The sequence below is a fragment of the Desmodus rotundus genome, chromosome 7 (assembly GCF_022682495.2).
Source record: "Desmodus rotundus isolate HL8 chromosome 7, HLdesRot8A.1, whole genome shotgun sequence".
NCBI lineage: Eukaryota > Metazoa > Chordata > Mammalia > Chiroptera > Phyllostomidae > Desmodus > Desmodus rotundus.
Genome location: NC_071393.1, coordinates 128181600 through 128206695, shown reverse-complemented (window position 1 = coordinate 128206695; position 25096 = coordinate 128181600). Strand labels below are relative to the sequence as shown.

General features: G+C 57.1%; 2 protein-coding genes across 5 annotated transcripts in view; both read left to right on the top strand.

Moving 5' to 3' along the window:
- The window catches only part of CCDC88C (coiled-coil domain containing 88C), a 111087-nt gene extending 91482 nt beyond the window's left edge, over positions 1 to 19605 (top strand). For both annotated transcript variants that reach the window (XM_024568251.4, XM_053928019.1), the window contains 9 exons: positions 251 to 437; positions 1889 to 2034; positions 4482 to 4571; positions 5920 to 6158; positions 11206 to 11394; positions 13373 to 13441; positions 15543 to 15611; positions 16292 to 16578; positions 17580 to 19605. In XM_024568251.4, the coding sequence (XP_024424019.3) occupies positions 251 to 437; positions 1889 to 2034; positions 4482 to 4571; positions 5920 to 6158; positions 11206 to 11394; positions 13373 to 13441; positions 15543 to 15611; positions 16292 to 16578; positions 17580 to 18599 (2296 nt within the window). In that variant the 3' untranslated portion in view covers positions 18600 to 19605. The remainder of the gene's footprint in view (positions 1 to 250; positions 438 to 1888; positions 2035 to 4481; positions 4572 to 5919; positions 6159 to 11205; positions 11395 to 13372; positions 13442 to 15542; positions 15612 to 16291; positions 16579 to 17579) is intronic.
- Positions 19606 to 22478: 2873 nt separating this feature from the next.
- Positions 22479 to 25096, top strand: part of GPR68 (G protein-coupled receptor 68) — a 29083-nt gene continuing 26465 nt past the window's right edge. For 2 of the 3 annotated variants that reach the window (XM_045202030.3, XM_045202026.3), the window contains exon 1: positions 23208 to 23392. The gene's annotated coding sequence lies outside the window, so the exon portion shown is untranslated. Of the gene's footprint in view, positions 22647 to 23207; positions 23393 to 25096 lie in introns of those variants that run through there. The other variant, XM_045202025.3, reaches the window with a different exon arrangement.

Here is a 25096-nt window from a genome sequence, read left to right as displayed (position 1 = left end):
TTTAACAGCGATGCTCTGTTGAAGCATTGCCAGAGCCTGCCTGTTCTGTCTCCCCCAGCCCAACGTGAGGGGCACCTTCATAGAACCCCAGGGGACACAGCTTGAAAACTGCTGATTTTGTTCAACCCCCCATTTAAATACACATGAGAAAAGCTGGAGCCCAGAGAGGCTGCAGTGTTGTTTAAGGGTGCACAGCTGGGACGGAGCTGGGCGTGCCCCTCAGCCCTTGGCCCTGTGGCTTTTCCCCCAGGGTCAACTTCCTGCACCAGCAGCTGCAGGGGGAGTACGAGGAACTGCACGTCCACACCAAGGAGCTGAAAACCGCGCTGAACACCTCACAGCTGGAGCTGAACCGCTGGCAGGCCCGGTGCGACGAGCTGAAGGAGCAGCACCAGACCATGGACATCTCGCTGACCAAGCTGGACAACCACTGCGAGGTGAGGCCTGTGGCTGCTGGGCCTCAGCACATCGGGGGTCTCCGCTGGGCTCAGCCTGGGGCCCAGCCAGGTCAGAATGGGTCTTCATCGGCATGAAGGTCGAACCAGAGGCCGGGAGGAAGCCGGAGGCATTTAAAGGCGCCGCACACCCTGACTGGTGGGGGTGTGTCAGCAGACACCTTTCATCTGACCTTTGCTCCCTACAGGGGTGGGCAGTGCATGGCAGCTGAGCACCATTTTATTCCCATCCTCCCGGCTCTGTGCTCACGTGTGTCACCTCAATTAATTCTCACAGTGGCCTGGGGTTCCCATCCTCATCCCTCTTAAGTTGTGGGTGGGAACCCAGTTGGTCTGAAGCCAAAGCTCACGACTTTCCTGCTCCACCAAGCACAGTGCTGCTCCAGAGCAGGGGCTGGCCCACCTCAGCCGGAAGTTCAGCTCCAGCCCCTCCTGGTTTTGTACGTCTGCACCAAGAATGGCTTTTACACTTTTTAGTGGTCGGGAAAAATCAAAAGAAGAATATTTGGGGGCAAGTGAAGAGGCTGTGAAACTTGAATGTCAGTGTCCACGAGTGAAGCCCCGCCCACACATGTAGCCCCGCCCACACGTGAACCTTCTGTCTCCGGGGCTACTTTCCGGCCACAATAACAGAGGAGTAGTTGCAATAGAGGCCACTGTCCTGAGAGAGAACCCTAAATACTTATCTTCTGGCTCTTTACAGAAAAAGTACGCCAGCCCTCTTCTAGGGCAGAGCTGTCCAATAGAAATAGAATGCAAGCTGCCCCACGTAATACAAAATTTTCTACTAGCCATGTTAAAAAAGTAAAGGAAACAGGTGGGATTAATTTTTTTAAAGATTTTTTTTTATTTGTTATTTTTAGAGAGAGGGAGAAAGGGAGAGCAACATCAGTGTGTGGTTGCCTCTCGCGCACCCCGCACTGGGGATCTGGCCCATAACCCAGGCATGTGCCCTGACTGGGCATCGAACCAGTAACCCTTTGGTTAGCAGGCGGGCACTCAATCCACTGAGCCACACCAGCCAGGGCAGGTGGGATTAATTTTAATGATATATTTTATTTAGCTCATATCTAAACTATCACATGTAACCCAAAAAAAGCTCATTAATGAAATTTTACGTTACTTTTTAAAACGGCTATTAAGTCTTCAGATTCTGCTGTGTATTTTCCCCTCATGCCACATCTCAACTCAGACTGGCTGCATTTTCGGTGCTCAGCAGCCACACGTGGCCCATGGCTGCCAGGTTGGGTGGCCCCGTTGCAGAGGGCCGGGCTGTCCCGTGTCACTGGCTGTGTTGGCCCTTCCACCTGGTGCAGATCACACCGAGACGACCCTCTTCATGCATGTGGCCTTCTTCTTCTGTGGGAGGTGTGCTCCCAGCAGTGGAGTCGCAGGGCACCTGGTGTGTGAGACGTCCTTGGTCTGTGTTTCAGCTGCTCTCCCGTCTCAAGGGGAACTTGGAGGAAGAAAACCACCACCTCCTGAGCCAGATCCAGCTGTTGAGCCAGCAGAACCAGATGCTTCTGGAGCAGAACATGGAGAGCAAGGAGCAGTATCATGAGGAGCAGAAGCAGTACATGTAAGGGATGTGGGCGGGCGCCTGTCGGCAGAGGGGCCCTGGCATGCCAGACAGAGAAGCCCCTGGGCACGTGGTGTCTCGAGGGCAAGGGGACAGACCATCTTAGCGGCTCCCTTGTCTTCCATGGAATTGTTCTAGGTTTCTGTGAGTGGGGTGGTTGGCTTTTGTTTGCTTTTCAAGACACTGCTCACTGCCAGGAGCTGTTTAATCTGCTTTAGGAATTAAGTTCACTTTAAAAAATACAACAGTGGTTAAAGAGAGGTGCCCAGGGAAAGAATTCAGATCGGAGGCTGAGTCCTTTCTGTCTGTGTCTGTGTTCTCCTGAATGAGCCCCGGGCAGTGGATTGTGTGTGTGCCGTGGCTGTCCTCCGTCCACCAGTGTGTATGAAGTCCTGGCTTCGTCGTAGGCCCCATGAGGTGCCCAGAACCAGTTTCCTGGGCACCAGAAACTGGGGGGGGGGGCTGGCGGTTTGAGCAGAGCTATGTGGACACTGGGCAGATGTTGAGGAGCTCCTTGGGGTATAGAGGGAAGCGTGGTGGGGGGAATTGGGGGTTCTGCTGCTGACGCAGGTGGGCAGAAGGCTCACCAGTGGATGGGGGCGTGAAGGTGGAGCACAACATGGTCTAGGTGCAGGGAAGGTACAGGGAGCTCCAGGAGGGAAGGCTTCCGTGCCCGGCTAATGAGTTGGACTCACTGGGAAGTGGTGTGTAAGGGATGCTGGGTGATGGCCTAGGAAGCTACCAGAAAGGAGGTCAGGAGGAAGAAGAGCCTTGGTACTGGAAATCTGGTGGTTTGGAAGTCAGGTAATCTAAGATGCATTTTGTGGGTCCAGGGTGGTCTTCACTCCTCCGTGCTGATGGGACTGTCCTTCCTTGTGATCGGGACTGGCTGGCCAGTGTGGGGCAGAGGGACGTGGTCACAGTGACCACCGGGGCACTGTCCCAGCTCCCCGGGGTAACGATGTTGCTTCACTCTTCTCCCGGTTCCAGCTGCTCACCCACTGGTGCCTCACCACCTGCTGGGGGAGGGTTTATATGGAAAACTGCACTGTAGTTTGGAGTAGAAATGACCATTATGGGAAGTTGGCCCTCTACAGTCCAGCTAGTAAAGATCACCCGCAGAGGTTGGGCAGGTGCACACCGGAAGAGTGGGAGCCTGGTGCCCAGGGGGGATGATGTGGTGATGGTTTTGCATTAGAGAGTGTTTGCAGGAGCCAGGGGGTTGGTTGGCCCACTTCCCAGGCCTGCTCAGGGCTGAGTACCTTTTCCGGTCCTGGGCACGGCGGGGGTGGAGGGTCACACCCAGACGTGAAAGCACTCTAGCACAAGGCCAAGCTGTGTGGCTGTGGGGACAGCGTAACACGGACTAGGACGACGGATGCTGAGCCAAGGGCGCTGGGGGCGGAGCAGGGCTGGCAGTCAGGGGCCCAGTGGTTCTCGAGCCATCGCTTTTCACCAGGCGCTCACTTCACGGTGAACGCTTGGGAAAGCCCTCAGTTTAGAGGGGACCTCAGCAGCTTCATGGCGAAGGAGCCTGAGCAGCTGCCTCTGGTCCACTGGCCTCATTTTCAAGCAAAGAAACGGGGGTCTCAGCTGTCAGGGCCACGCCGTCGGCGAGCAGCAGGAACAGGGCAGGAGCCAGTGGCCCAGCACGCACACTGCATGCACCATCCAGACAAAAGCAAACCAAACTGTCATTTCAGGAAGGCCAGGTCCCTCCCAGTGGGCAGCGCTGCCCTCTGGAGGCCCAGGGCTCAAGGGGTGTCTCTTTGGTCCTTCCTGTGTCTTTGAAAATGTGAACTGATTTCCAACATTTAGAAATCAAGAGATTTTGCCTCACAACCTGGGTTTCTGGGTTCTTTGAGGGAAAAAAATCAGAAGATCTGCCCACCCAGAGCACCATGCGCCAAGCCGCGCCGCGGCCCCCACCACTCCCTCCGGGCTTTCCAGGCCCGCTTTGCTCCTTGGCTCCTCTGTCTGGCCCCCAAAAGGCTTGAGCTGGCTTCCAGGAACGTGTTATCAGAAACCCAACATTGGAATGGCTCCAGGTCAGAGGCTGGAGTGAAGCTGACTTTGTTAACCTTGATGCCATCGAATTCACCGAGGGCAGACCCCTCCCCTCACTACAGGTGCTGTAGCCCTGTGTCCAACCCCGAGTGCCCAGCGTCCGGAACCGACCTGGCCGGAAAGTCCTCGGGGTCTCCGAGCTTGAGCTTTCAGTCAGTTCGGGGTTTGTTCTCCTGAGCTGATGTTCAGCCTTCAGCAGGTCTCCTCGGGGGGTTAGGGGTCCTGGACGCTTCCATCCACGTGTTCCCAACCCGGCGATCCTGATGGTCACAGGCCCCATGGTGTCCAAGTCGCAGAAAAGGACCCAGGCTGGGCTGCTGAGTAGACTTGTGTGTTTTATTTTAAAAACCAGACTGGTTTTTCTCTATCCTCTGTCACAGAGACAAATTAAATGCCTTGCGGAGACATAAGGAGAAACTGGAAGAAAAAATCATGGACCAGTACAAGTTCTATGACCCTGCTCCAAAGAAGTGAGTCGCCTTATATTACAGCAGCTTAAACCCAGAGCAGAAAACATGCCTGGTCACGGGTAGGGGCGGACTGCGGCCAGTTGGTGGGCCGTGTCTCAGCCGGCCGCCGTCTGTGTGCGACCCAACCAGCGCAGGAAAAAGGTGGAGTCTCTCCTCTCAGCCCTGCTATCTGTGCTTGGGATTTCCCACTGAGTCCTGGCCCCTGCCAGCTGGCCATGAGCCCTCTTAAGGTGGCAGAGGCTCTGGTTTTAGAGCCAGGAAAGCTGCAGTATCAGGTTTTGTCTCAAGATTTAACAGGACATAGAAAACCATGTTTATGTTTGGGAAGGAAGCTTGGGTCAGGCTCCTGGACCAGCACCCATGGTCTTCAAACACGGGAACCTTGGGCCTTACCTGAGTGCCTCGGGATTCACCGGGCCCCAGGGCGGCTTCACAGACACATTCTCTTCTCCAGAGAGAGGCGCCACCCTGGCTGTGGGCCAGCTGGGTCCCTGAGGCTGCCGGCACCCACCCGGCAAGGCTTTCTCTGGCCCTGGGCCGGAGCCCCAGGAGCGGGCCCTTCACACTGTCCTGCCCCAGCCCAGCCTTGCAGGCAGAGTCTCCGTGAATCCTGCAAGGGCCTCTCTGCTGAAAACACAGAACCAGAGTTTCAGAACCTCTGCCTGAACCTTCTGTTGGCAGAGAAACTGGGGCACAGATGAGGACATTGAGGGGTTTGTGCAGGCCCAGGGCCGTTCAGTGGCAGAGCCGGGGCCAGAGCCCCGGTGTGGTTCTTGTCCTTGCGTCGGAATGCCGCTGTTCCCGGTTAGCTGGGGTGTACTGCTTACCCTGTAAACTCACTGCCCACTCCTCCCTGCTGTCTCCCCCTGCCCCAGACTCCTCAGAGCCAGGAGGCTCAAAGTATGCCAGCTTATGTCACTTAGTATCAGCTCCGCCAGAAAACGAGGAGGTTCCTGACTCTTCCAGCAAATGGCATTTTCATGGGAAAAATGGCCAACAAGCCTAGATCAGATGGGCCCAGTGGCACTTCCCGGATCTCGCACAGATACCCAAGTGCTGAGAGCTGTGTGTGGAGTTCTGTTTTCCTGAGGGGCAAGCGTGGGTTTCTGCTATGGTGTGTGCTTCAGCCCACCCTGGGTCGGTGCGGATTACTGCGAGTTACGTCCCACCACCTGAGCCCCAGACGCAGTGGTTGTGGTGACGGTGAAGAGCACCACCATTCTGAGCCCCACCTCGATGGCCAACCTCCCGGGCCGGTGAGGGAAATCCCAGCTTGCGTTGGGCCCCCAGGGACCTGCCGAAGGGGCAGTGAGCACCGGCTGTGCCCTAAAAACACACTTCTGTCTAGGAAAAACCACTGGATTGGAGCCAAAGCCTTAGTCAAATTCATCAAACCAAAGAAAGAGGGTTCCAGAGAACGACCGAAGTCAACCGCAGACGACCCTCCCTGGCCACTAGAGTCCTCGGACCCAGCCTCACCCGCTGCTTCTCAGCCTCTCAGATCGCAGCCGGAGCCCCCCGAGGCCACCCCGTCGGGCTCGAACTGCGTAGAAGAGCGAGACACCCGCAACGGGCCTGTGGGAAAAGGTAGGAGGGGCTGGCCTGGCCTCAGGTGGGGAGGGAAAGGGCGGGTCTCAGGTCTCCCTCATGGACAGGGTAGAACCAGTGAGACAGTGTGTGGATGTGCACACGTGTGTGTAGGAGCCAGAGAGGGCTGTGCTTCCTACACACACATCTGCCTCCTTGGGTACATTAACGACCAAGGAGGAAATACAAACCCACGTCAGTGTTGCTGCTGTTTCGGCCCATGAGAATGCGGTTACTTTAGCGTGAGAACCATCGCTCCACATGTATCTGGTAGGGACTTGAACATCCAAAGCTGACATCCCCACATTCACCACAGAGACAGGCTCAGGGGCGTTTCCTTGTACCTGTCCAAGGCCTAGAGTAGGCGTTTCTGTAGGGAGATCCCCGGTGCACTTAACGCGGAATGGGCGTGTGCAGGATCTTCAGCGAGGCCCTGGGTGGCTCTCATCTCTGTATCACTTTGCAAAGCAGGTCCGGTTTTCTTCTCCGACCTGATCTGGCCTTGAGTCCTACTGCCGTGGGGTGCGGCTTCCCTCGCCCCTTCGCCTGTCGTCGGGAGTTTGCCGGAGGCTCTGCAGTGGATTTCTAGTTGCACGTGCTGTTTCTTCGACTTTAAGAGGCTGTCGGTTACAAGCGGCACAGTTACTGTGCGCACATGAGCGCAAAGTAAATTGGCTGTGGCGGTGGCAGTTTTTGTCACCTCGCCTGCCGTGAGCGTGAGGCGTGCTCGAAGCCACAACCTCATTTCAGAGAGGTTACGGTTTGGGGGCCAGTGGGAATGAGCATCTTACGGTCAAGGAAACACAGCCATTGCCTTAAGTAGGTTAAATTTTCAAATTTACTTTTAAATATCGTTTTATGGATTACTTTTCCGTAAACCTGCTGAACCTGCCCCTTGAGAAATTTAAATTTCACAAAGGACACAGGACTTTGTGACGATCAGGCCCCTGCCTGAGACTCGTGCGTTCTCGGGCTGATGCTACTGCGCTGAGGGCCGAGGATAAGCTGCCTTCCGAGTGTGACATGCACGAGCCTTTCTGGGGAATGTTCACCACTTCTAAGTCCTGGCATGTCACTCGAAGTGCAGAAATGAAGAGCACGCACACAGGCACGCACACAGACACACACGCACACAGACACGCACACACACATACTTTGGGGAGAAACGCTTGCATCCCCAGCGTTTTCCAGGAGACGAGTAGACGCAGTGCTGACGAGCAGCTAAGTGACCGAATCCTGTTCACGCCTGTTTTCATCTGGAGGGGCTCTGTTGCCTCGGGTTTTCACACCGGCTGCTTAAATTTTTTGACGACAACTTGCGTTACTGTCTACGGTGGCTTCACTAACTGTAACCAGCCTAACTGAGCCAGGAAAGCTTTCAGAGGAGAGCAGGCCTTGATGGTTGGAACTGCTGCGCAGATCCGGGAATGAGCAGCTCAGCGGTGAATATTAGGAACAGCAGCCATGGAGTGGGCGCTCCTTCTGGGCTCAGCCCCCTTGCAGCTGGTTTTCATGCTCTCTCTGCCTCACTTAGCCCTCACGGCAAGCGAGGTGGACATGCTTGCTCTCCACTTGTCAGAGCTGAGAAAGGGAGGTCAGGCGCACCAGGTGCCCAGAGAAAAGCGTTAGAGCTGGGGTCCGAGCACCAGTCTGACAGATCATGCAGCCTGAGCTCTTAACCACTGAGAGCGCCGCCCATAGTTAAAGCTGCTTTGGTCCCTGAAGGTGCCAAACAAACCCGGGGCACCACCCTTGACTAGTTGGTCCCTTATCCTGTAGTATGACCTGTGGCCACTAGGTGGTGCTGTGGAGAAAGAAATAACAGAGGTTCCAGCATTGACTTCAATCTTCTATCAGGAATCGGATAAATCAGTTACGTTAACGTATGACACGTTCAGAAAGTTAGAACAAGGGTTTGCTCTGAGAAGACTCTGTAATTTAAACGCCATAAAGTGTAGGTTTGGAGTAGGGGATACATAGGGATCTAAAAGGGAATAATTCTTGATGTCGAGGGTGTTTTGGTGCCACAAAGAGGTATTTTCTCTGTTTTCAAACTCATCCTGCCCAAAGGGGTTCCTCGGGTGGGCTGTGCCGTCACAACAGCAGTGCCCTCGAGCAGGAGCAGGGTCGCGTGTGAGCAGGACTGCCAGGGAGCCTGGCGTCACAATGGATGAGGAAGAAAAGCCGGCCCTAAATGAATAAACGTCCTTCTTTAATAATTTAACGTTGAAATCGGAGAACAGTCCAGCGCATCGGCTCCTGGAGCAGCACAGTGCTCTCCCACATGCCCTGTGAGGAAAGCGCTGGCGTGAAGACGCCACAAGTGAATTGGATTGAGCCCGAGTGCGAATGATTCCCCGAGTCCAGATTCCCACCACATTGTGGGCACCGTTTTCTTCTCCCCTGGGCTGGACGGGGTTCTGGTTCTCCAAGTACATTTAGCTGACTTAGAGTCATTTGCTGTTACTACTCATTTCATTTATTTGCTGTTTTGTTTTTTTTTTTCCCTTCCTCTCTTGGGTGATCCGGGGGAAAACAATTTAGCAACTCAGCGCAAAAAGAGTCCCTTTTTGAGAAGCAAAAGCAAGGACAAAGACAAGTCTCCAACGGCCCACCCAGCTTTCTCTAAACGCCTGCGGTTCTGGTCTTCCTCTGACATCCCACCCTCTCCTAACGAGTCTGTCTCCTTTTCCGAAATTGGAGATTTCTAATCCTTTTCCTTTATCGGTGTCTTCATCATGTCCCCTCCTTCATTTCTGAAATTCCAACAAACAAAAACCAGTACCTAAAGGCCAGATGACCCATAGTGGACCCCTCCTCCTGACCCCAATTCCAAGCCAAGTTTAAAGTAGCCAGCGTGGATTCTGATTTCAAACGAGAAGATGAGTTGACACACCCTCTGGACCGTACCCCGGCGCAGCACAGTTTTAGGGGAGCCTCGGGACATCCGTGCACAGGTCCTCGGGCCAGGATGTCCCCGCTGAGTAAGTCCCCTGGCCGTGTGATGCCCCCTCTCCCTCGCACCTGCAGGCTTACGTCATTGCCCGTGTGTGGCACAGAACTGGTCTGTGTCGCTGTGCTTCCTTAAATGTACGTCCTCTGTCTGGTGAGATTATTCTTTAAGATTTATTTGTAAGCCGCTAAATTTGAAACTGCTGCCCTTCTTTCCACATTCCTTGTCAGAGCACAGAATTGTTGGCATTTGCAGATAAGGCCCTTCTTACATGGGTTCTAGGTTTTGAAGGATTTGTTGCTCCATTCAAGCATTTTGAGTGATTGCATCGATGTTGCCGAGCCAGGGTTGGGCCCAGAGAGGAGATTTAGGACTGTGCTGAGGTTCTCTGGCCCCCTGGATGCTGATGTCAGAACCACAGTGGACAGACAGAGCATCGGCACGCAAATTGCAGCCAGAGCCGGGGAAAGCCGGTCCACAGAGGCCTTTAGCTACTGCGGCGTTTCCTTCTCCAGCCATCCGTGTTCCACCTCCATGGTTTTTGCATGTCTCTATCACCGTGTGATTACTTACCTGTCTTCCCTCGAGCTGACTCACCATTTCCACTCACCTGTATTTTGAAAGGAGAGATTATTATCAGTATGGTAAATGGGAAGCCAGTTTCACCATAAAAACAAGGTAACCATAAAAGTAAATGTGTACCTATCACAACGTCCAGGTCAGTCCACGTGGCGCTGACCTGGTTTCCTGCACCCGCTTTGGGGTCCCAGGGCTGCCGCATGCTGGCCCTCAGCCCTGTCTCCCCGGCATGCTGTCGGAAACGGGCATCTCCCTGCCATCGCTGCATGTGCTCATCTCCGCCTCCCCTCGCTCCTCGTTTTACCTCCACCCTGTGGGTGCCTGTCTGACTCATTCCACCAGACTTGAATCTTGCTTCTCATTAAGGTTATCTTTCAAAATCCAAATTCTCCTGATTTCAAGTCATAAGATTTGGGTGCTTAAAACTTCACCATGAGTCCAGACATGGGGTGGCGGGGTGGCTGAGGGGCAGGGGCCAGGGCTCTGGGAGAGTGTGGAGAGGGGCCGGGATTTCCACAGTGGACGCTGCACAAAACAGCATCGTCCTAACACTGCCAGGAACCCCACGGCATTGATGTTCAACTTGTGTTTGGAGAGCCCATTCTCTTTCCCACTACTAGGTAGCTGAAGAGTTTTAGGGTTTGGCTTTTTCCAATTTTTTAAAAAGAGATTTTATGTGCTTGCTTTGGCAGCACATATACTAAAAAGAGATTTTATTTATTTTTAGAGAGGGGAAAGGAGGGGGGAAAAAGAGGGAAAGAAACATTGATCAGTTAGTTGCTTCTTGTACGCCCCCAACTGGGGACCTGCCCCACAACCCAGGTGTGTGCCCTGACTGGGAATCCAACTGGCAGCCTTCCAGTTCGCAGGCCGATGCTCAATCCACTGAGCCACACCAGCCAGGGCTCCCATTTTCTTTTTTTATGTAGGATATTATTTAACTTCAACAAGAGAATATGGTCATGGCAGAAAATTGAGAGGTTGCGGGAAGGCACAAATACAAGGTACAGACCGCCCTTGCGGCTGGTCTCATGCACAGAGACAGAGATATCGTGTGCAAGCTGTCGCTGCGGAGGCAGTGCCCTCCTCCAGGTCTAGAGGGGCCGGGTGGCAGGAGGCACGCCTGGACCTTGAGGGGCTCGACTGTGGGTCGCAGTGGTCCTGGGCAGACGCCTGTCTGGGCTTTCGTAAGTCGGGGTTTCAGTGAGACACGGTTCTACACGGCAGGTGTGCCCTCTAGTTCACTTGCTAGACTTGTGCCAACGTTTAGTTTAGCCTCTTGAGCTTGTCCTTCATTTTCTCCCAGCCGTTCAGGGCTCACACTGAGACCCAGTGTTAGAGCCAGGGCCAGCCTCCCCAGGTCTCCACGCAGACCGCTGCCCCTGCGGCGCACAGCCTGGCTTTTGTCTCCGTGGTCCGTGTGCCCTGCCGCCTCTGCTTCTAGGCCTCCATGTGGTGGCCCCACCATGGGGTGGGGTTGTGCGGCCCCATTCTCAACGCCCTTCTTTGCCCCAGGCCCTGGGGACCTAAAACCAAAGCGAGGGTCCCCGCACAGTGGCGGCCTTGACCGCTCGGACGCCTCCGCTGACCCAGCCCTGAAGCCCTGGCCCTCTGAGCTGGGCTCCCGGACCTGTTCATCTGCAGCCGTCGCCACACCCCCTTCCAGCTCCACCCCCATCTCCCGGCACCCCAGCCGCACGAAAGGTGAGTCACGGGTTCCTGCAGGACTAGGAGGGCTGAGCAGCTGGGGCCCAGGGTCCTTCCTGAAGACCCAGCTCTCAGCCGGAAGGGTCTCAGACTGACAGGCAGTCAGCAGCGCGGGTAAGCTGCGGACAGGCTCCAGGGTCACACAGACGCGGGTTCAGACCTCAGCCCCACCTAAGCTGTGTGACTTGGGGCAGATGACCTCACTGTCTGAGGCCTGACCCTCAGCCACTAACCGGGAAGCCCTAGAACCCACTGCCACGGCCCAGGAAGTCCCAGCACCAGGCAGCTCCAGAATGGGCAGGAACCAGAGTTTGGACTAAAATCAGGCAACCCTAGGGGTTTATTCTCCAAGGAGGAGACCCGGCAGGGTCTCTGAACTGGGGGTCAGTGTACATGGAGGGCAGGTGTCCCTCTCTGAGAAACGGGGCTTCGTGGAAGGATTCCACAGCGGTGTCTCCTGGGATGCCAGTAGCCATGCGTGTCCACACCTTAGACGTGAGAGGAAAATAGTCTCCAGGGGCTGTCTGATGAGAACAGTGCAGTCAGATCCTGCCATGTGAAGCCCAGCACAGTCCGGGGCCCCAACACCAGAGGCCAGCCTGCGCCACCAGAGACGGGAGCTTTCCAGTGCCCGTCACTGACCCAGGGTGAGCGGAGCTGTGCCCACGAACCAAGAGTAGGCTGCTACGAAAGGAACCGTCGGGGGCAGCTCCCTGCTTAAATTTCTGCTTGGAACTTTAAAACACAAGCAGAAAGGGAAAAATGAAGCTTCAAACTAAAACAGACATTGTGCTTCTGAAGACACCGCAGAGGGAGCCGACTGCCCCCGGGTGTTGGGGGTTGGAGAGAATGGGAGGGGCTGGTATTCTTCACAGCAGCGCCCCACTGGACTCCCGAAGCCGTGCCACGCGCAGCCTTGGTTTGACGGGCAGAGCTGGGCAGACGGGCCCTGGGAGGGCGAGAGCAGAGGGCGGCTGGGCGGCCCTCCTCCGCTCCTAGCCAGACCCTGAGGACCGCCCCTTGCTGCAGGGTATCGAGGGAATCGTGCCGTGTGCTGGCCGGATTCACAGTTCGCTGTCGGCAGCCAGCAGCCTGCCCCAGCCTCCCGGGCTCTGGGGTGCAGGAGCCCTGCCTGGTCTCAGACGGGCTGGGGACCCCATCTTCCCTTGGGCTTCCAGCGGCCTGTGTGGCTCAAGGCCCAGCCCTTCTGGCAAACCCACGGGCTCTCTCAGCCTGGATCCCACCCTGAGCCGGGGCCCAAGCCTGTCCATATGCCTGCAGAGGCTGCGCGAGGGCCCTGGTACTCTGCACACCCAGCATGGCCCACGGCAACCGCCTGGCATCGTTGCAGAGGGGAGCCAGGGTCTGCTGTCAGAGAGAGTCTAGCAGGTTTAAGGCACACGGCATTTTGTTCTTGTCACGGGAAGAGTAGCTTGCTGGCAGCCCGTAGATTCCGGTCTGTTTCTGGTTAGGGGCTGCTGGTGCGGCATTCCGTTTCTGGGGAGCCAGCGTCCTTGCTCCCAGGGTGGGTTCTTTCCTTTTCCCTCTCCCAGCCACGTGAAGACAACGAGGCCCCTGGAAGAGACTTACTGGAACGGTCCTCTGCCTTTGATGCAGCACTGAGGTTGGAAGGGGCTCTGGGGCTCTGAGTGTCAGCTCCTTTGGCTGAGCTGTCCTTGGGCCGGAACATTGCTTTGGTTTGGAGTCCCAGTCACTGCACAGGCGGAACCGTGATTTAAAGTTGAATCAATAGGAGTTGGAAGTGTGAGGCTGTCCCAGCAGGAGAAATAGGGACAGACATGGTACAGGCAGGTCCTGAGAACACGGCCCACACGTCCCTCCATCTTCCCCCGCCCCTGCGTCAGACCACAACGCAGGTGTCGGGCAGGAGTCAGAGGTGACCATTTGGCAAAAGGCCCCAGTTTCCCCGCGGGCGTTCCAGGTCCCTGACTCACCAGCCTTGTTTTCACCGCAGGCTATAATTCAGATGACAGCCTCTGTGAGCCATCCCTGGAGCTGGAGTTCACCAGCCACAGGCAGCAGGGTGAGTGGTCAGTACGTGGTGCCCTTCAGCCTGGGTTCTCAGACTTATTTTCATCTACAGTACTTTCCCTTCAAACTAAGTCCTGTGTAGAAGTCTAGCACTCAAAATTGGCAAAAGTGGAGTTGTGCTGAAGAGGGAATTCCTCAACACTCCTTCCCTGCCCTCCATTGGGCCCTGAGCTTGCAGCTTCTGCTTACGTATCTCCAGTGGTGGGGAAATCACTACCTGTGAAGTGTTCTGCTTCTGGAGGCTCTGACTCCCCTTGCTTTAAGGAAGTTCTGGAGACCCGTGCAGGGAGCACTGACTGCAGCAAGGTCTCCCACTTGGATTTCAGTGGCCCAGAGTGGCTCCAAGGTGTAAATTTCCTCTAGAAATTGTTAGAAGCCCTTGCCCTCTGATTTAAGCACACTGTAAATTTCTGCAGAAGGGAAACAGTGCATTATACCAGCCTTCTCAAAAGTGAAAAGTTGCTTTAGGTTTTCATGATTTCTGAGAGAGAAAATGCTGGAAGGGTGGGACACTCATTGTTTAATAAAAAGAAGAAATGCAGAGATTCAGCCTCTGCCCCAATCCCTAGCAAGCGTGGGAGCGAGTGTTATCTCCAGCCCAGCCGTGGCCTGAGGAGCTGAGTGGTGCTGACGTGGGTTCACACAGACATGGGCATTTTCAGCTTCGGGGTGAAGACAGGCTCTGGTCAAACAGGGACCCCACGGAGCCCTTACGTCCTGACCCTGGGAGGAGGGAACACCATGGGGGATCTGCCACCACCCTTGGTCAGTCTCAGCGAGGTGCCTAATCAGCTGACAAAAAGGATTTTCTTCCCAAGTGTTCTGATTCCTAGAACTTCTCTTGTCCAGAGAGAGGGCGGGGGCGCTGAGGGGTTTGCGGGGTGGGGCCTGAATAAACAAGGGTGTTTTCAGACCCATTGGTTTGTACCACAGTTGCCTTTTAGTGACACTTACTCCTTTTTACAGAGAAAGGGGCATAGCTTAGTTCAGATGCCCCCTTCTCAAAGGGGGGACACTCTTCACGAAAACCTAGTGTGTTTGGGCTCACCCCCGCACCCCGTTAGCAAACAGGTTTTCTCCAATGCCTGCTTTGTGTGGGGTGCGCCAGCACTGGGGAGCTGGGTGCCCGGCAGACCCAGTAGATCCAGTAGATCCGCTGCCGACTTCACTGGGCGGAGCGGACAGAGAGCACTTCCCAGTGCAGTTCCGCCCAACACCAGCCGAGTCGGGGGTTGAGGGAGTCGCAGCCCCTGTCCCCCAGCTGTCGGCTGGGCAGCAGGACACACACTGGTGACGTGTGGGGCAGGCCTGGAGGGCCACGGTATTCCGTGTGCAGGAGCAGTGGACCAGGAGAGGCGGTCCCAGGCCAGGAGGGGACAGCCGGCCCTTGGCCAGGGTGGTGCCACCCTCCCTGCAGCTGGCACCTCTGCTCTGATCCCAGGGCTGCAATAGACATGCTTGGGCACATACACAGCAGCTGGGGGGGGGACTGGTTCCCCCTCCTTTGGGACAGGCTGTAAATTTGAGACAAAGAGAAGGAGCTGAAGGCTGGCCAACAACCAAGAAAAGCAAGCGCTTTCTTCCCTCCAGAGGGTCCCAGCACCCACTCCCATGGACGGCCGAGATGAAGCTGCCCTGCGCGTGGGCACACGCTTCATGGTACACGTGCAGGCGTGCACGTGCCGCCACCCAGGCAGGGTGTTTCCAAGCGCACTGTTGCAGAAAGCTCTGTGCAGTAATAAGGGTGGGCTCCGCCCAGCCCCTGGCTTACGTAGAGCAGCCCGTTCTCGTCTGCTTTCTATACCAGAGTTTCCTTTAATAACAAAATCGAGGCCATAGCCTCAGACCTCACAAAACAGGTGGTGCAAGTAGTCATTCTGGACGTCCTACTGTGCGCTGCGCGGCGTGCACCCCGCCCTCCCGTGAGGCTGGACCCCTCCCGGGAGGATCTAGACTGTCCCAAAGTCCGTCCTCCCTGGGGCTTTGCCCAAACTGTGGCAGTTACTTGGTGTAAGGTTTTCCAGATTAGATGGCTCAGTCTGGGACCCGCTTGGTCATCGGCCCTTCAGGGTGACGTCCTCGTTTCCTTCCAGCATCGCGGCCGGGCAGCGTGGAGAGCAGCAGGAATGCGTCCAGTGACAGCTCGCCGCTTCCCCTGCAGGGTAAGTCAGCCGTTCCTTCCTGCGCTTTTCAGTGGACCTGGGTCTTTGGCCCTGGGCTCGTATTAGTTGTACAATTTTAAAAATGCAAGTAGCAAGGGTCTTAAAAGCATTGTGCATTTGCGTTCATACTGCCACGTCATGCAGTTTCAAGCTCAGGCCCGGGAGTTGTAACAGCTTTGGGTTCAAATCCCTTCTCCACTGACCAGCGCTGGGCTCCTGGTCGAACCACCCAACCTCTGAGTCCGAGTACTTCACCTTTGGGAAGGGGGCAGCACCAGTAGCTCCGATCCGGAGTGGCCAGCACACAGTGGACGGCCTCAATTCCTTTGAAACGTTTCAAGTTCATTTCATGGTGCAGGACGTGGTCGGTCTGCACAGCCATTTCCTGTCTGCGTTTGGAAGAGTGTGCGCTGATGAGTGTGGTGCTTGAAGACTATTAACTTAAGCTTGAGCAGGAGTTTTCCACTTTTATCCTGAGTTATTTTGTTTTCAAATGCCAGTGTGAGATTCCAAAGAATTCCAGAATGTCCTTGACACCCCAAGCGGCAGCCAGGGAGCAGGTGCCCCGGGTTCTCGGGCAGGGCTCTGTTTGCCGCCAGTCGGCGGCAGCCCACTGGAGGCAGGTGAGCGAGAGCGGCAGACTGACATGTTCCTCTGTGTCTCCTCACCCTGACACCCAGGCTCCTCCGACCTGCTCCACGGCAGGGCTGAGAGCTTCAGCAGTGAAGACCTGGTTCCCAGCAGGGACACAGCTCCTCTGCCCCGGGACGCCAGCACCCCAGGACGCACTGCCCTCCGCCGCCAGGAGCACCCACCACCCCGCAACGGGCCTCTCGCCCAGGAGGGTGTCCAGAGGAGGGGTGTGGCCCAGCTCCACGCAGGGGTGCGGTCCTGCGCCTCCCCGAGCAGCGAGATGGTCACCCTGGAGGAGTTCCTGGAGGAGAGCAACCGGGGCTCCCCCACCCCCGTGAGTGGCTCAGGGGCTTGCTCTCCCTCAGTCTGTCCTCAGATGGGCCAGGACCACAGACAGCAGAGAAGGACAGGCGGGGGTGACACGGCCTGGTGCCCAGCTGGCTTGGATGGGGCGCATAGCCACCAGCCAGCAACCCCATATGCTGGCAGCAGGCCCAGACCCCAGAGGGTGCTTTCTGCATCTGTGAAGTGAGCGGGCAGAGATGTGCAGCCGACGCGGAGGGTAGGGACAGTATGTGCGCAGCGCCCGCCTGCAGGGTTAGGAGCTCTGAACACCCACTGACCCAGCATCTCCGTCGGCAGAGGTCAGCAGACTGTCCCTGCCAAGGGCCAGAGGGTATAAACCCTTTAGGCCAGGCCACCTCTGCTGCGACCCTCTACTGTGCCGTTGGGGCGGGAAGCGGACTTCACCGGGGGACAGCCTCTAGGGAACAGTGGTGGGTGGCCATCCCCTGCAAGGCCTTGAGTTCCGCTTGGGGGGCTGCCTCTCTCGTCCCCACCACCCCATTTCCCAGGTCCAGAGAAAGATCCAGGGGCAGTGAGGGCTGTGAGCGTGGTCGGGCAGGCCTGTCAGGAGCAGCCTCGTTTCTCATCCTGGCGGTCGAGGCAGAGCCCTGGTGCGGTGGCTGAGCACGGTGCTCTGAGAAGGAAAGGGGACAGCCGCCCTCCACCTCCTGCTCTGCTTGGTGGGAGAGGGAGGAACAGGCTGACACTGCGGGCCTGACCCTTCCACGGAGTGGATGAGTTTGGTGGAGGGCCATTTCCCTGCCTGGGGCTGTCTTCCTGCTGGTGGAGTATGGGGTGCCTGGGTGGCACCGGGTTCTCTCCCTCTGCCATGAGTCCCCCGGCCCCGCCATCCTGACCAAGGGCAAGCAGGAAACCTCAGTTCCGGCCGCATGGTTGCACAGGGGACACCCTGGGTGGGTGAGGGCTCTCCGAGGACCCTCCTGGCCCTCTCTCCTGCCTGCCTCTCAGCTCCTCCTCTCTTCTCTGCAGGACGCTCCCAGTTGCCGGGATGACCTGCTGAGCGACTACTTCAGGAAGGCCAATGATCTCCCTGCCGTCAGAGGTCAGCCAGGACCGCCTGCTAGGAAAGAAGGGGCCAAGATGCCCACCAGCCTTGTGGCCCCTACCATCAAGATGGCTGTCCATACCTCCGAGGGGAGGCAGCTGAAGCCGGGGCAGTACGTGAAGCCGAACTTCAGACCTGCCGAGGCCGAGGCCCCACCCAGCACCTCAGGGAGGCAGGCCCAGCCCCCGCAGAGCCTGTCTCTGGGCAGACCCCGGCAGGCCACCATGCCACCAGCCTCCCACACAGCCGCCAGCCGGAGTGCGTCCCTGAGCCGGGCCTTCAGCCTGGCCTCAGCTGACCTGCTTCGGGCCAGCGGGCCAGATGCCTGCAAACAGGAGTCCCCTCAGAAGCTGGGGGGTTCTGAGGCCTCAGGGGGCAGAGAGACAGGCAGCCACACTCTGCAAAGCACCACACCCTCCAGCTCCCATGGCCTGGCCCGGGAGCGGACCCCACTTGTGGGAAAGGCTGGTGGCCCCTGCCAGGGCCCCGGTCCCCGAAGCCGGCCACTGGACACGAGGCGCTTCTCACTGGCTCCCCCAAAGGAGGAGAGGCTGGCCCCCCTCCAGCAGTCCGCCACAGCCCCTGCCATTGCCACCGGAGGTGGAGGCGGTGGCAACAGCGGCACCTCCCAGCTCCCGCACTTCTTGCCTGCTGTGGCTCCTATTGCCAGGACTAAGCCCCCAAACCCCCAACACCCGGGGGAAGTGGCCACCGTCGCCCCTGTCCGGGCGGGGCTCAGCCTCTCAGAGGGTGACGGCATCCCAGGGCAGGGCCACAGAGAGGGGCTCCCTGCCAAGAGCCCCGCCAGGTCTCCCGACCTGGCTCCGCACACCAGCCGGGCCCCCGAGGACTTCAGTCGTGGGAACAGCTCGAAGAGCACGCCAGCGTCCCCGGAGCCGGGTGGGGACCAGCAGACGGTGTGGTACGAGTATGGCTGTGTGTGACTGTCTCCAGGGCCTTAAACCACTGACGCGCCTTCTGAGGACACGTTCTTCTCTCCTGTCTGCCCGTGGTGTCGGGAAAGGGTCTCAGAACGAGGAAGGGGTTCCCTCTCGTTTCCCCCATTCGCTTTGTTAACAGAAACACTGTGCCAAGCCCGAAGGGGTGACACCCCCAGGTGCGTGACGAGTCCCCCGAATCTGCAACCTCCAGCACCTGGTGTCCTTTGAGCAAACCTACTTTGGCCTGGGGATGCTCACGCCACGGTGACAAAACTGACCGCCCCAAAGCAGACACTACTTGGGTTCGCCCCTGTACAAACACTTGTTTGCAACCTGTCGACCTCCCTTAAAGCGTGTGCCTCTGCACTTGCACACTCACGGGGCTGCGGCCTCGTGGGTCTGAAAACTCTACTCCCGCCCCCAGAAGCCATTTGATCCCAGGAGAAGCCCAGGCCTACGAAGGTCTTGAGGCCCCGGGTGGCCCGAGAGGCAGGCCCACTGGTCACCTGGGGTGGTGCCCTGCGTCCTGGGTCCCACACACTTCTCTTTCCCCAGGGCCACGGTGGCCTTCCAGGCAGGTGGCCTCGGGCCTTTACCTCTCTTCGTGCAGCTGGCTCTGGGGGCTTTGCTGGCTCACGTTTCTACAAACACTGGATCTGCCGGGGGTGGGCCGGAGAGCAGCCCCGCCCAGCCCCTCCTGGCAAGTGTACATAGCGTGCTGAGGGGAGCGAGGTGTGCGCCTGACTGTAACGTGGCCGCGGCGCCCCAGTGTCCCCTGACGCGGAGATGTTGATTTATTGTTTCCGAATAACGTCTTGTGGTAGAAACCAAATTTCTTTAATATATTACACGTGTGTACGCTCACGTGGAGTGTGTGTGCTTGGAGGGGGTCTGTCTATGTTCCACGGGGAGTCATTCTTCTCCTTCGGGAGCCTCGCCTGCTGCTCGGTGTTTGTGCAGGTTCCTGGCAGGTTTTCTCCCCTGTTTAGTAAAGGTGCTCTTCCTGGGATGCACTCGCCCTGGTGATTTTGGTTTTTTAAAAGCTTTTTCTTCTGGTTTAATATACTGAGGGAGAAATGGGAACGTTAATAACGCTGTCAGTTTTAGGGTGCCCCGGCTGTGTGTTAAATAGCCTATGGATCCGGAACACAGGGAGGGGGTTGTAATAAACAGTGGGGTAGAACCGAGTCCTGGTTTTCTTCCCCACTCGTCACTGGCAGCGTTGATGGGGCAGTGGGCTCTCAGGGCTCCCTGTGTGAGGCCCCAGTCTCCTCGGCCCCTGGAAGCCACGGCCCGCTTTGCCACGAGGTCATAGAATATGAAAGCCGGGTTTCCCTGTGTACCGTGCAGCAGCTGCTCCCAGACTTGCGTTTATTTTAAGTTGAGTCACATTTTGATGTGGGGTTTGTATCACAACAGGAGCTGAGCTTCAAGAGATCTTTTGGGTTTTCCCAAGACTGCTCAGCTAGAAAGTGCCAGGTCTGGAGTTTAGGGCTTGGGGCCTCCCCCATCAGGTGCGTAAAGATGAGGAGGAGAGGAAGGCAGGCACACAAAGGTCTCCCTGAGCAAATCATCACAATCTTCTGTCTAGCTGACGCCTCTGTGTCTCCTTCCTTCCTGACCAAACCTCTTCTGCAAAAGTGCCTCCTCTTGCCTCCTTTCCCATTCCTTCCCAGGATTCTGCAACCTGTCCTACCGAGCGCTTGGGGAGCTGCTGTCCATCTGCGATGTTTTCAGTCACCCTGACTGAGCAGTGGTACCTTGCAGTGAAGATTTCTTTCCCTGAGGCCTTTGGCCTTTGCTGGATTTGACACTGGCCAGTCACTCCTTGGAGCTCTCAGCCTCTCACAGCTCCGTCCCCTCTGAGGCCACTGGAGTGTTCCAAATCTCCAGTTCCTTGGTCATTCCTTCCTTCCACAGTCATTGAAAGCTTCCTGTGTGCTGAGTCCAGGTCCCACATTTGAAGCATTTCCCTCCCCATGCCACCCCTTCAGGCCTGACCCCACCCCACTCCCCTAGCTCTTACTGCCCCTAAGCTTCAAGCCCAAGGTCAGCCGCTGTCCCACCCTGCTGCCTGGGCTGCTTGCTCCCTGGCTCATCCACACTAGCTGTCAATCACAGAAACCAGAAGCCTGTGATGCAGGCTTGACCCCTCCTCTTTCCACATCCGGCATTTTACAGGTCACCTGAACCTGAGAGAGTGTCTGGAATCTGCACACCCCCGCCCCCCATCTTAGCCACCTATGCACATCCTAAGTCACACACACACACACACCCTGACCCTGAGTCTTGGCAGGCCTGCTTCACACAAAGCCGCTGTGGCACTTCTCGGGCATTCACCCCAGGTGATATGCCTTCTTGAACATTCCCCGCCCTCGGCCTCCACAGGAGCTACACCCACTCCTTTGCGGTCTAGTTCTCTATGTGGCTCTCCTCGGGGTGCACCCAAGCCTCTGTCACTCCCTCCTGCCCCAGACAAGTGTGCACACATCCACGGCTTTAATTACAGTCTTCCCAGAAGGCTCCAAACACACCCCTCACCCCAGCCTCTCCTCTGAACCTCCAGATCTGTCTCTGGCTTGAATGTCCCAAAGACACCTCCAACCAAAAATGCCCAACACACAGCCCACCCTCCTCCCCCACCAGAGCCTGTGCTGCTGCTCCTGTCCCATCAGGCCCCTGGCACCCAGGCAGTGTCCGGCATCCCCTCCCTCTTCCCCATGTCCTGTCCATTACTCCGTCAGCAGTTTCCAATGGTGACACCCTGCTCACGTGCACAGCCACCCCTGGGTGATGGTCCCCCTCTCTAGGCAGTACCATGGGGTCTGTGGCTGAGGGGGACACCCCAGATCTCACCCCTGCAGAGCTGCAGGCCCCCTCGCCCTGCACTGGCCTGGGAGGTGTGTGACTTGGTGGGTGGGAAATACCAAGTGACAGCTGGACATTAGTGCGCGGAGGTCTGCCTGGAGAGACATCTGCGATCGCCTGTGGGGCGTCGGGCACACCCTGGGGAGGACAGGGAAGTGAGACCATTAGAAAAGTGGGGCACACCCTCGGGAGCAGCCGGCCAAATGTTTCTCAACCAACCAGGAGGGGATATATCTGTACGTGTGCGTACACATACGTACATATACACGCATATGTACATGTATGCAGACAGCCCGTTGATTCCCTTAGAAAGCTCTCCTTGATTTTTGCCAAACTCGTGTGTTTGTAGCCAGCCTACGTTTGCACTCAGCCGACGAGTGACTAGTTCCAACCTGCCTGTTGAATGATATTTTCTCTTGGGTCAGCACGTAAGACAAGCGGAAGGTGAGTGAGAACCGCACTCGCCGCTGATGGGGGAGCCTGCGTGGTCAGGCCGTAGTGCTCCGGATGCCAGGTGACGTTCCTCGGTTTCCTGTGCTATTCACCTTGTAATGGCTACAGACATTAAAAAAAAAAAAGATACAATTTACATACCATAATATTCACCCAAGACACACTTTTAAGTTTCATCTTCACTAACATTTTCTCCACCACTTTCTGAAGTTCAGCGACAGGAGACACTGACGAAAGCAAATCACACCCTGATTTGGTAACGTTTGCCGATTTCTGTGGTGTGAATACTTTCACCGCAGCTGAGTTCAAGCTGCCAACATGGTGTTGCCAACCACAGAGGCGGGAAGAGATGTGTGGTGTCACCCCATTATATACTGTCGCCTCCCAACAGATAGGATAGGTGTAAATAACTCCAGGAGCCTAGGTAACCGTACAGTAAGTACAAGCAGCAAGGTTCGAGTATTTATTACCTCTGTTTTTAATATAAATCATTTAAAAGCAGTTTACGTGAGTTAATTTTTAATGATGGCTGTGTTAACCACCTGGCTTGCGAAATTCCTGGAAACTTGTGGATCTGCTCTGGCAGCAGGTACAGGCTGGATCCAGCCCGGCACGCGGCACTTTAGGGATGGGCTGGAGGGGAAGGGACAAGTGAGAAGGGGGCAGAGAAGGTACAGGCGGAGCGCACAGCAGCTGGGCCATGGGAGCACCGGATCCCTGTCCTTGTCGGTATGTGTAGGCATGGTGACCTCCCCACACCGGGTGCACAGAGGCCGCGTGGGCTGTGTCTAGAGGCTGGACACTGTCCGGGCTTCTCTCTCTCTCTCTCATCCTCCCTCCTTGCCCTCTTTCAGGGGGTAGGGCGAGGAGAGGGGACCTGGAGAGGCCGATAGACCTGGGGCCTGGGGAAACCGGCACCTCCCCGTGTGTGAGGTGGGGCGGAGAGGACCGGTGGAAGTAAGGCAGGAGCCTGGGAGGGACGGCAGGTGCCCAGGGAGGGCTCAGAAATGTCATCCCCTTTCCAGGCTTCGGGCTTTCTGGCTCAGCCCACTGAGACTGGTTCAAGAGCCGCTTCGCGCGTGCAGTCTGCAAGCTGACAGAGGCAAAACCAGCCGCTTGCACCCTTCCCCCCTGCCCGAGAGACCCCAAATCAACAAGGGGGAAAAGCCTCTGGGCCCCTCTGTGTTCCCCGCGGGAGAGCGATGGCCCTCAGGAGCCCTGCTGGAAGCCGCATCCTCCCAAGGCCTCTGGGGCAACTGCTCTGCGCCCGCAGGCGGGAGTGCGCCCGCCCCTGCACTGCCTCCCGGTGGCGCGGCGCAGCCAGCCGGAGCCACCCCGCACCACGCCCCCGCCCAGTCCTTGGCGCTGCCGCCACCGCGGCGTGGCCATCCTTCCCTTCCCGCTGGCTGGCAGGCCGGGCCGGCCGGGTGGGGCCCATCCGCAGCCCGGATTCCTGCACCCGGGACCTGAGCAAGGTGAGTGCGTGGGGCAGCCCTGCTGGGAGTGAGGCTGGGGCAGTGTGAGCCGCAGCAGGGGCGGCAGCGGCCGCTGGCTGGGAGGACGGCAAGGAGACCGTGCGCCTTCAGCAAGGCCAGCACTCCGGCGTTCCTGGAGCGGAAAATTCAAAATCCAGTCCCTGGTACAAAGGCCTTTTGGGGGCGTGGAGGAGAAGGGCTGGGAGGTAGGTCCCCGTCATTCCAGGGTCCAAACTGATAGTGCTTTTGGTGTCCAGGGACCTACCAGCACTTGGGTGGCATTTTGGGGTACAGCAGGCCAGAGAGAGTTGCCCTGCCCAGGGTCTCTTGGATGGGAGCAGATCTCAAAAGTCCAACACCACACAGGGTCCCTGGAGACAGACCCTGACCTGTGGGGAGGGCAGCTAAGGCCCACAGAACAGCACGGCCTTAGGAGCCCGGGACCCAGCCCAGGGCAGGCTCCCCTGGGCTCAGCAGCCTCCCGGCAGGTTGGGGCAATGCCCTCCTGCCCTGGGGGGACTGGGGCAAACTAACATCTACTGAATGCCTGCTGGTGCCTGGCACTTCTCCTGCATTAGCTCCTTTAACTGTCTCCATCCATCCCTTCCACTCATCCAGCAAATGGACCCTCGCTGCGCTTCAACTTCAGCCCCCTGACACCAGTATGCACAGGGCTCCCTTATCCACTGCACCCTGCACACCAGTCACTGCGAGCATTCCCAGGGCACCTCCTAGTCCCCTTGCAGGTTTCAGTTTAGAAGTCTCCTCTTCCAGGAAGGCTACCCCAACTGCCCTCCTCCCAATTAGGCACTTTTGGACTTTGGGCTCCCATAGTACGGTCTGGTCTTAGCTGTTGTCAGAGTATTGTAATTGCCGTGTTAATCCTAGTTTTCCCCACTAAATCAGAGTTTCAAAACCACCTTTCATTTTATTATATATGTAGGGCAAGAAGAAATTTTCCTGTACCTTCCTAAATTCTTCAGGTGGATCTAATAATTAGATCTGCATGAGACAGATTAACAAGAGAAAGGAAAGGGTCTCCGTTGCCTTTAGCTCAAAATAACCCGCATACCATAAAGGAGGGAAGGAGACAGGGATGCATGGGCCACGATGCCCCTGGCCACCACTGAGGTCCTCACGCTGCCGGTCATCTCTTCTCCCCGGTCAGACTGCCTGGCCCTGATGCTCCCTGTGTGGCTCCCAGGGGGCACCATGCAAAGAGCTCCCCACAGGACCCCTGGGACCTCCCTGCTACTGCACCCCTGACATGGGAGCCGGGGCTCCAGCACCATCTCCTCCATGCTCCCTGAGCTCCTGACCCTCCTGGGTGCTCAGCTCCTCTCCTCCAGACCCACTTAGCTACACATAACACACGCCTGTGTCTCCTGCCTCGCTCTAGCTTTCTTTCCCTTCCTGTCCAAGAAGGTGCACGGAGCAGATTACCGTGTTCCCCATCCAACCGGCCCCTCCCCTTGCACCAGCCCCGCCCCCAGCTCTATGAGAGATCCCGGGGACCTCCTAGCCCTAGCTGTTCCGCGCTCACCCTCTGATTCCACTCTGCCCTCCCCACGACTGAGTGTGTGTGTTGGGGTGGGGATTCGGATGTGGAAGTCCCAAAGGAGTGATCAGGCCCACCGCTGAGGGGCAGTTAGTGCCTCTTTGTCTTCCACTGGGCCAGGGGGTCCATTCTCCAGCAAGATGAAG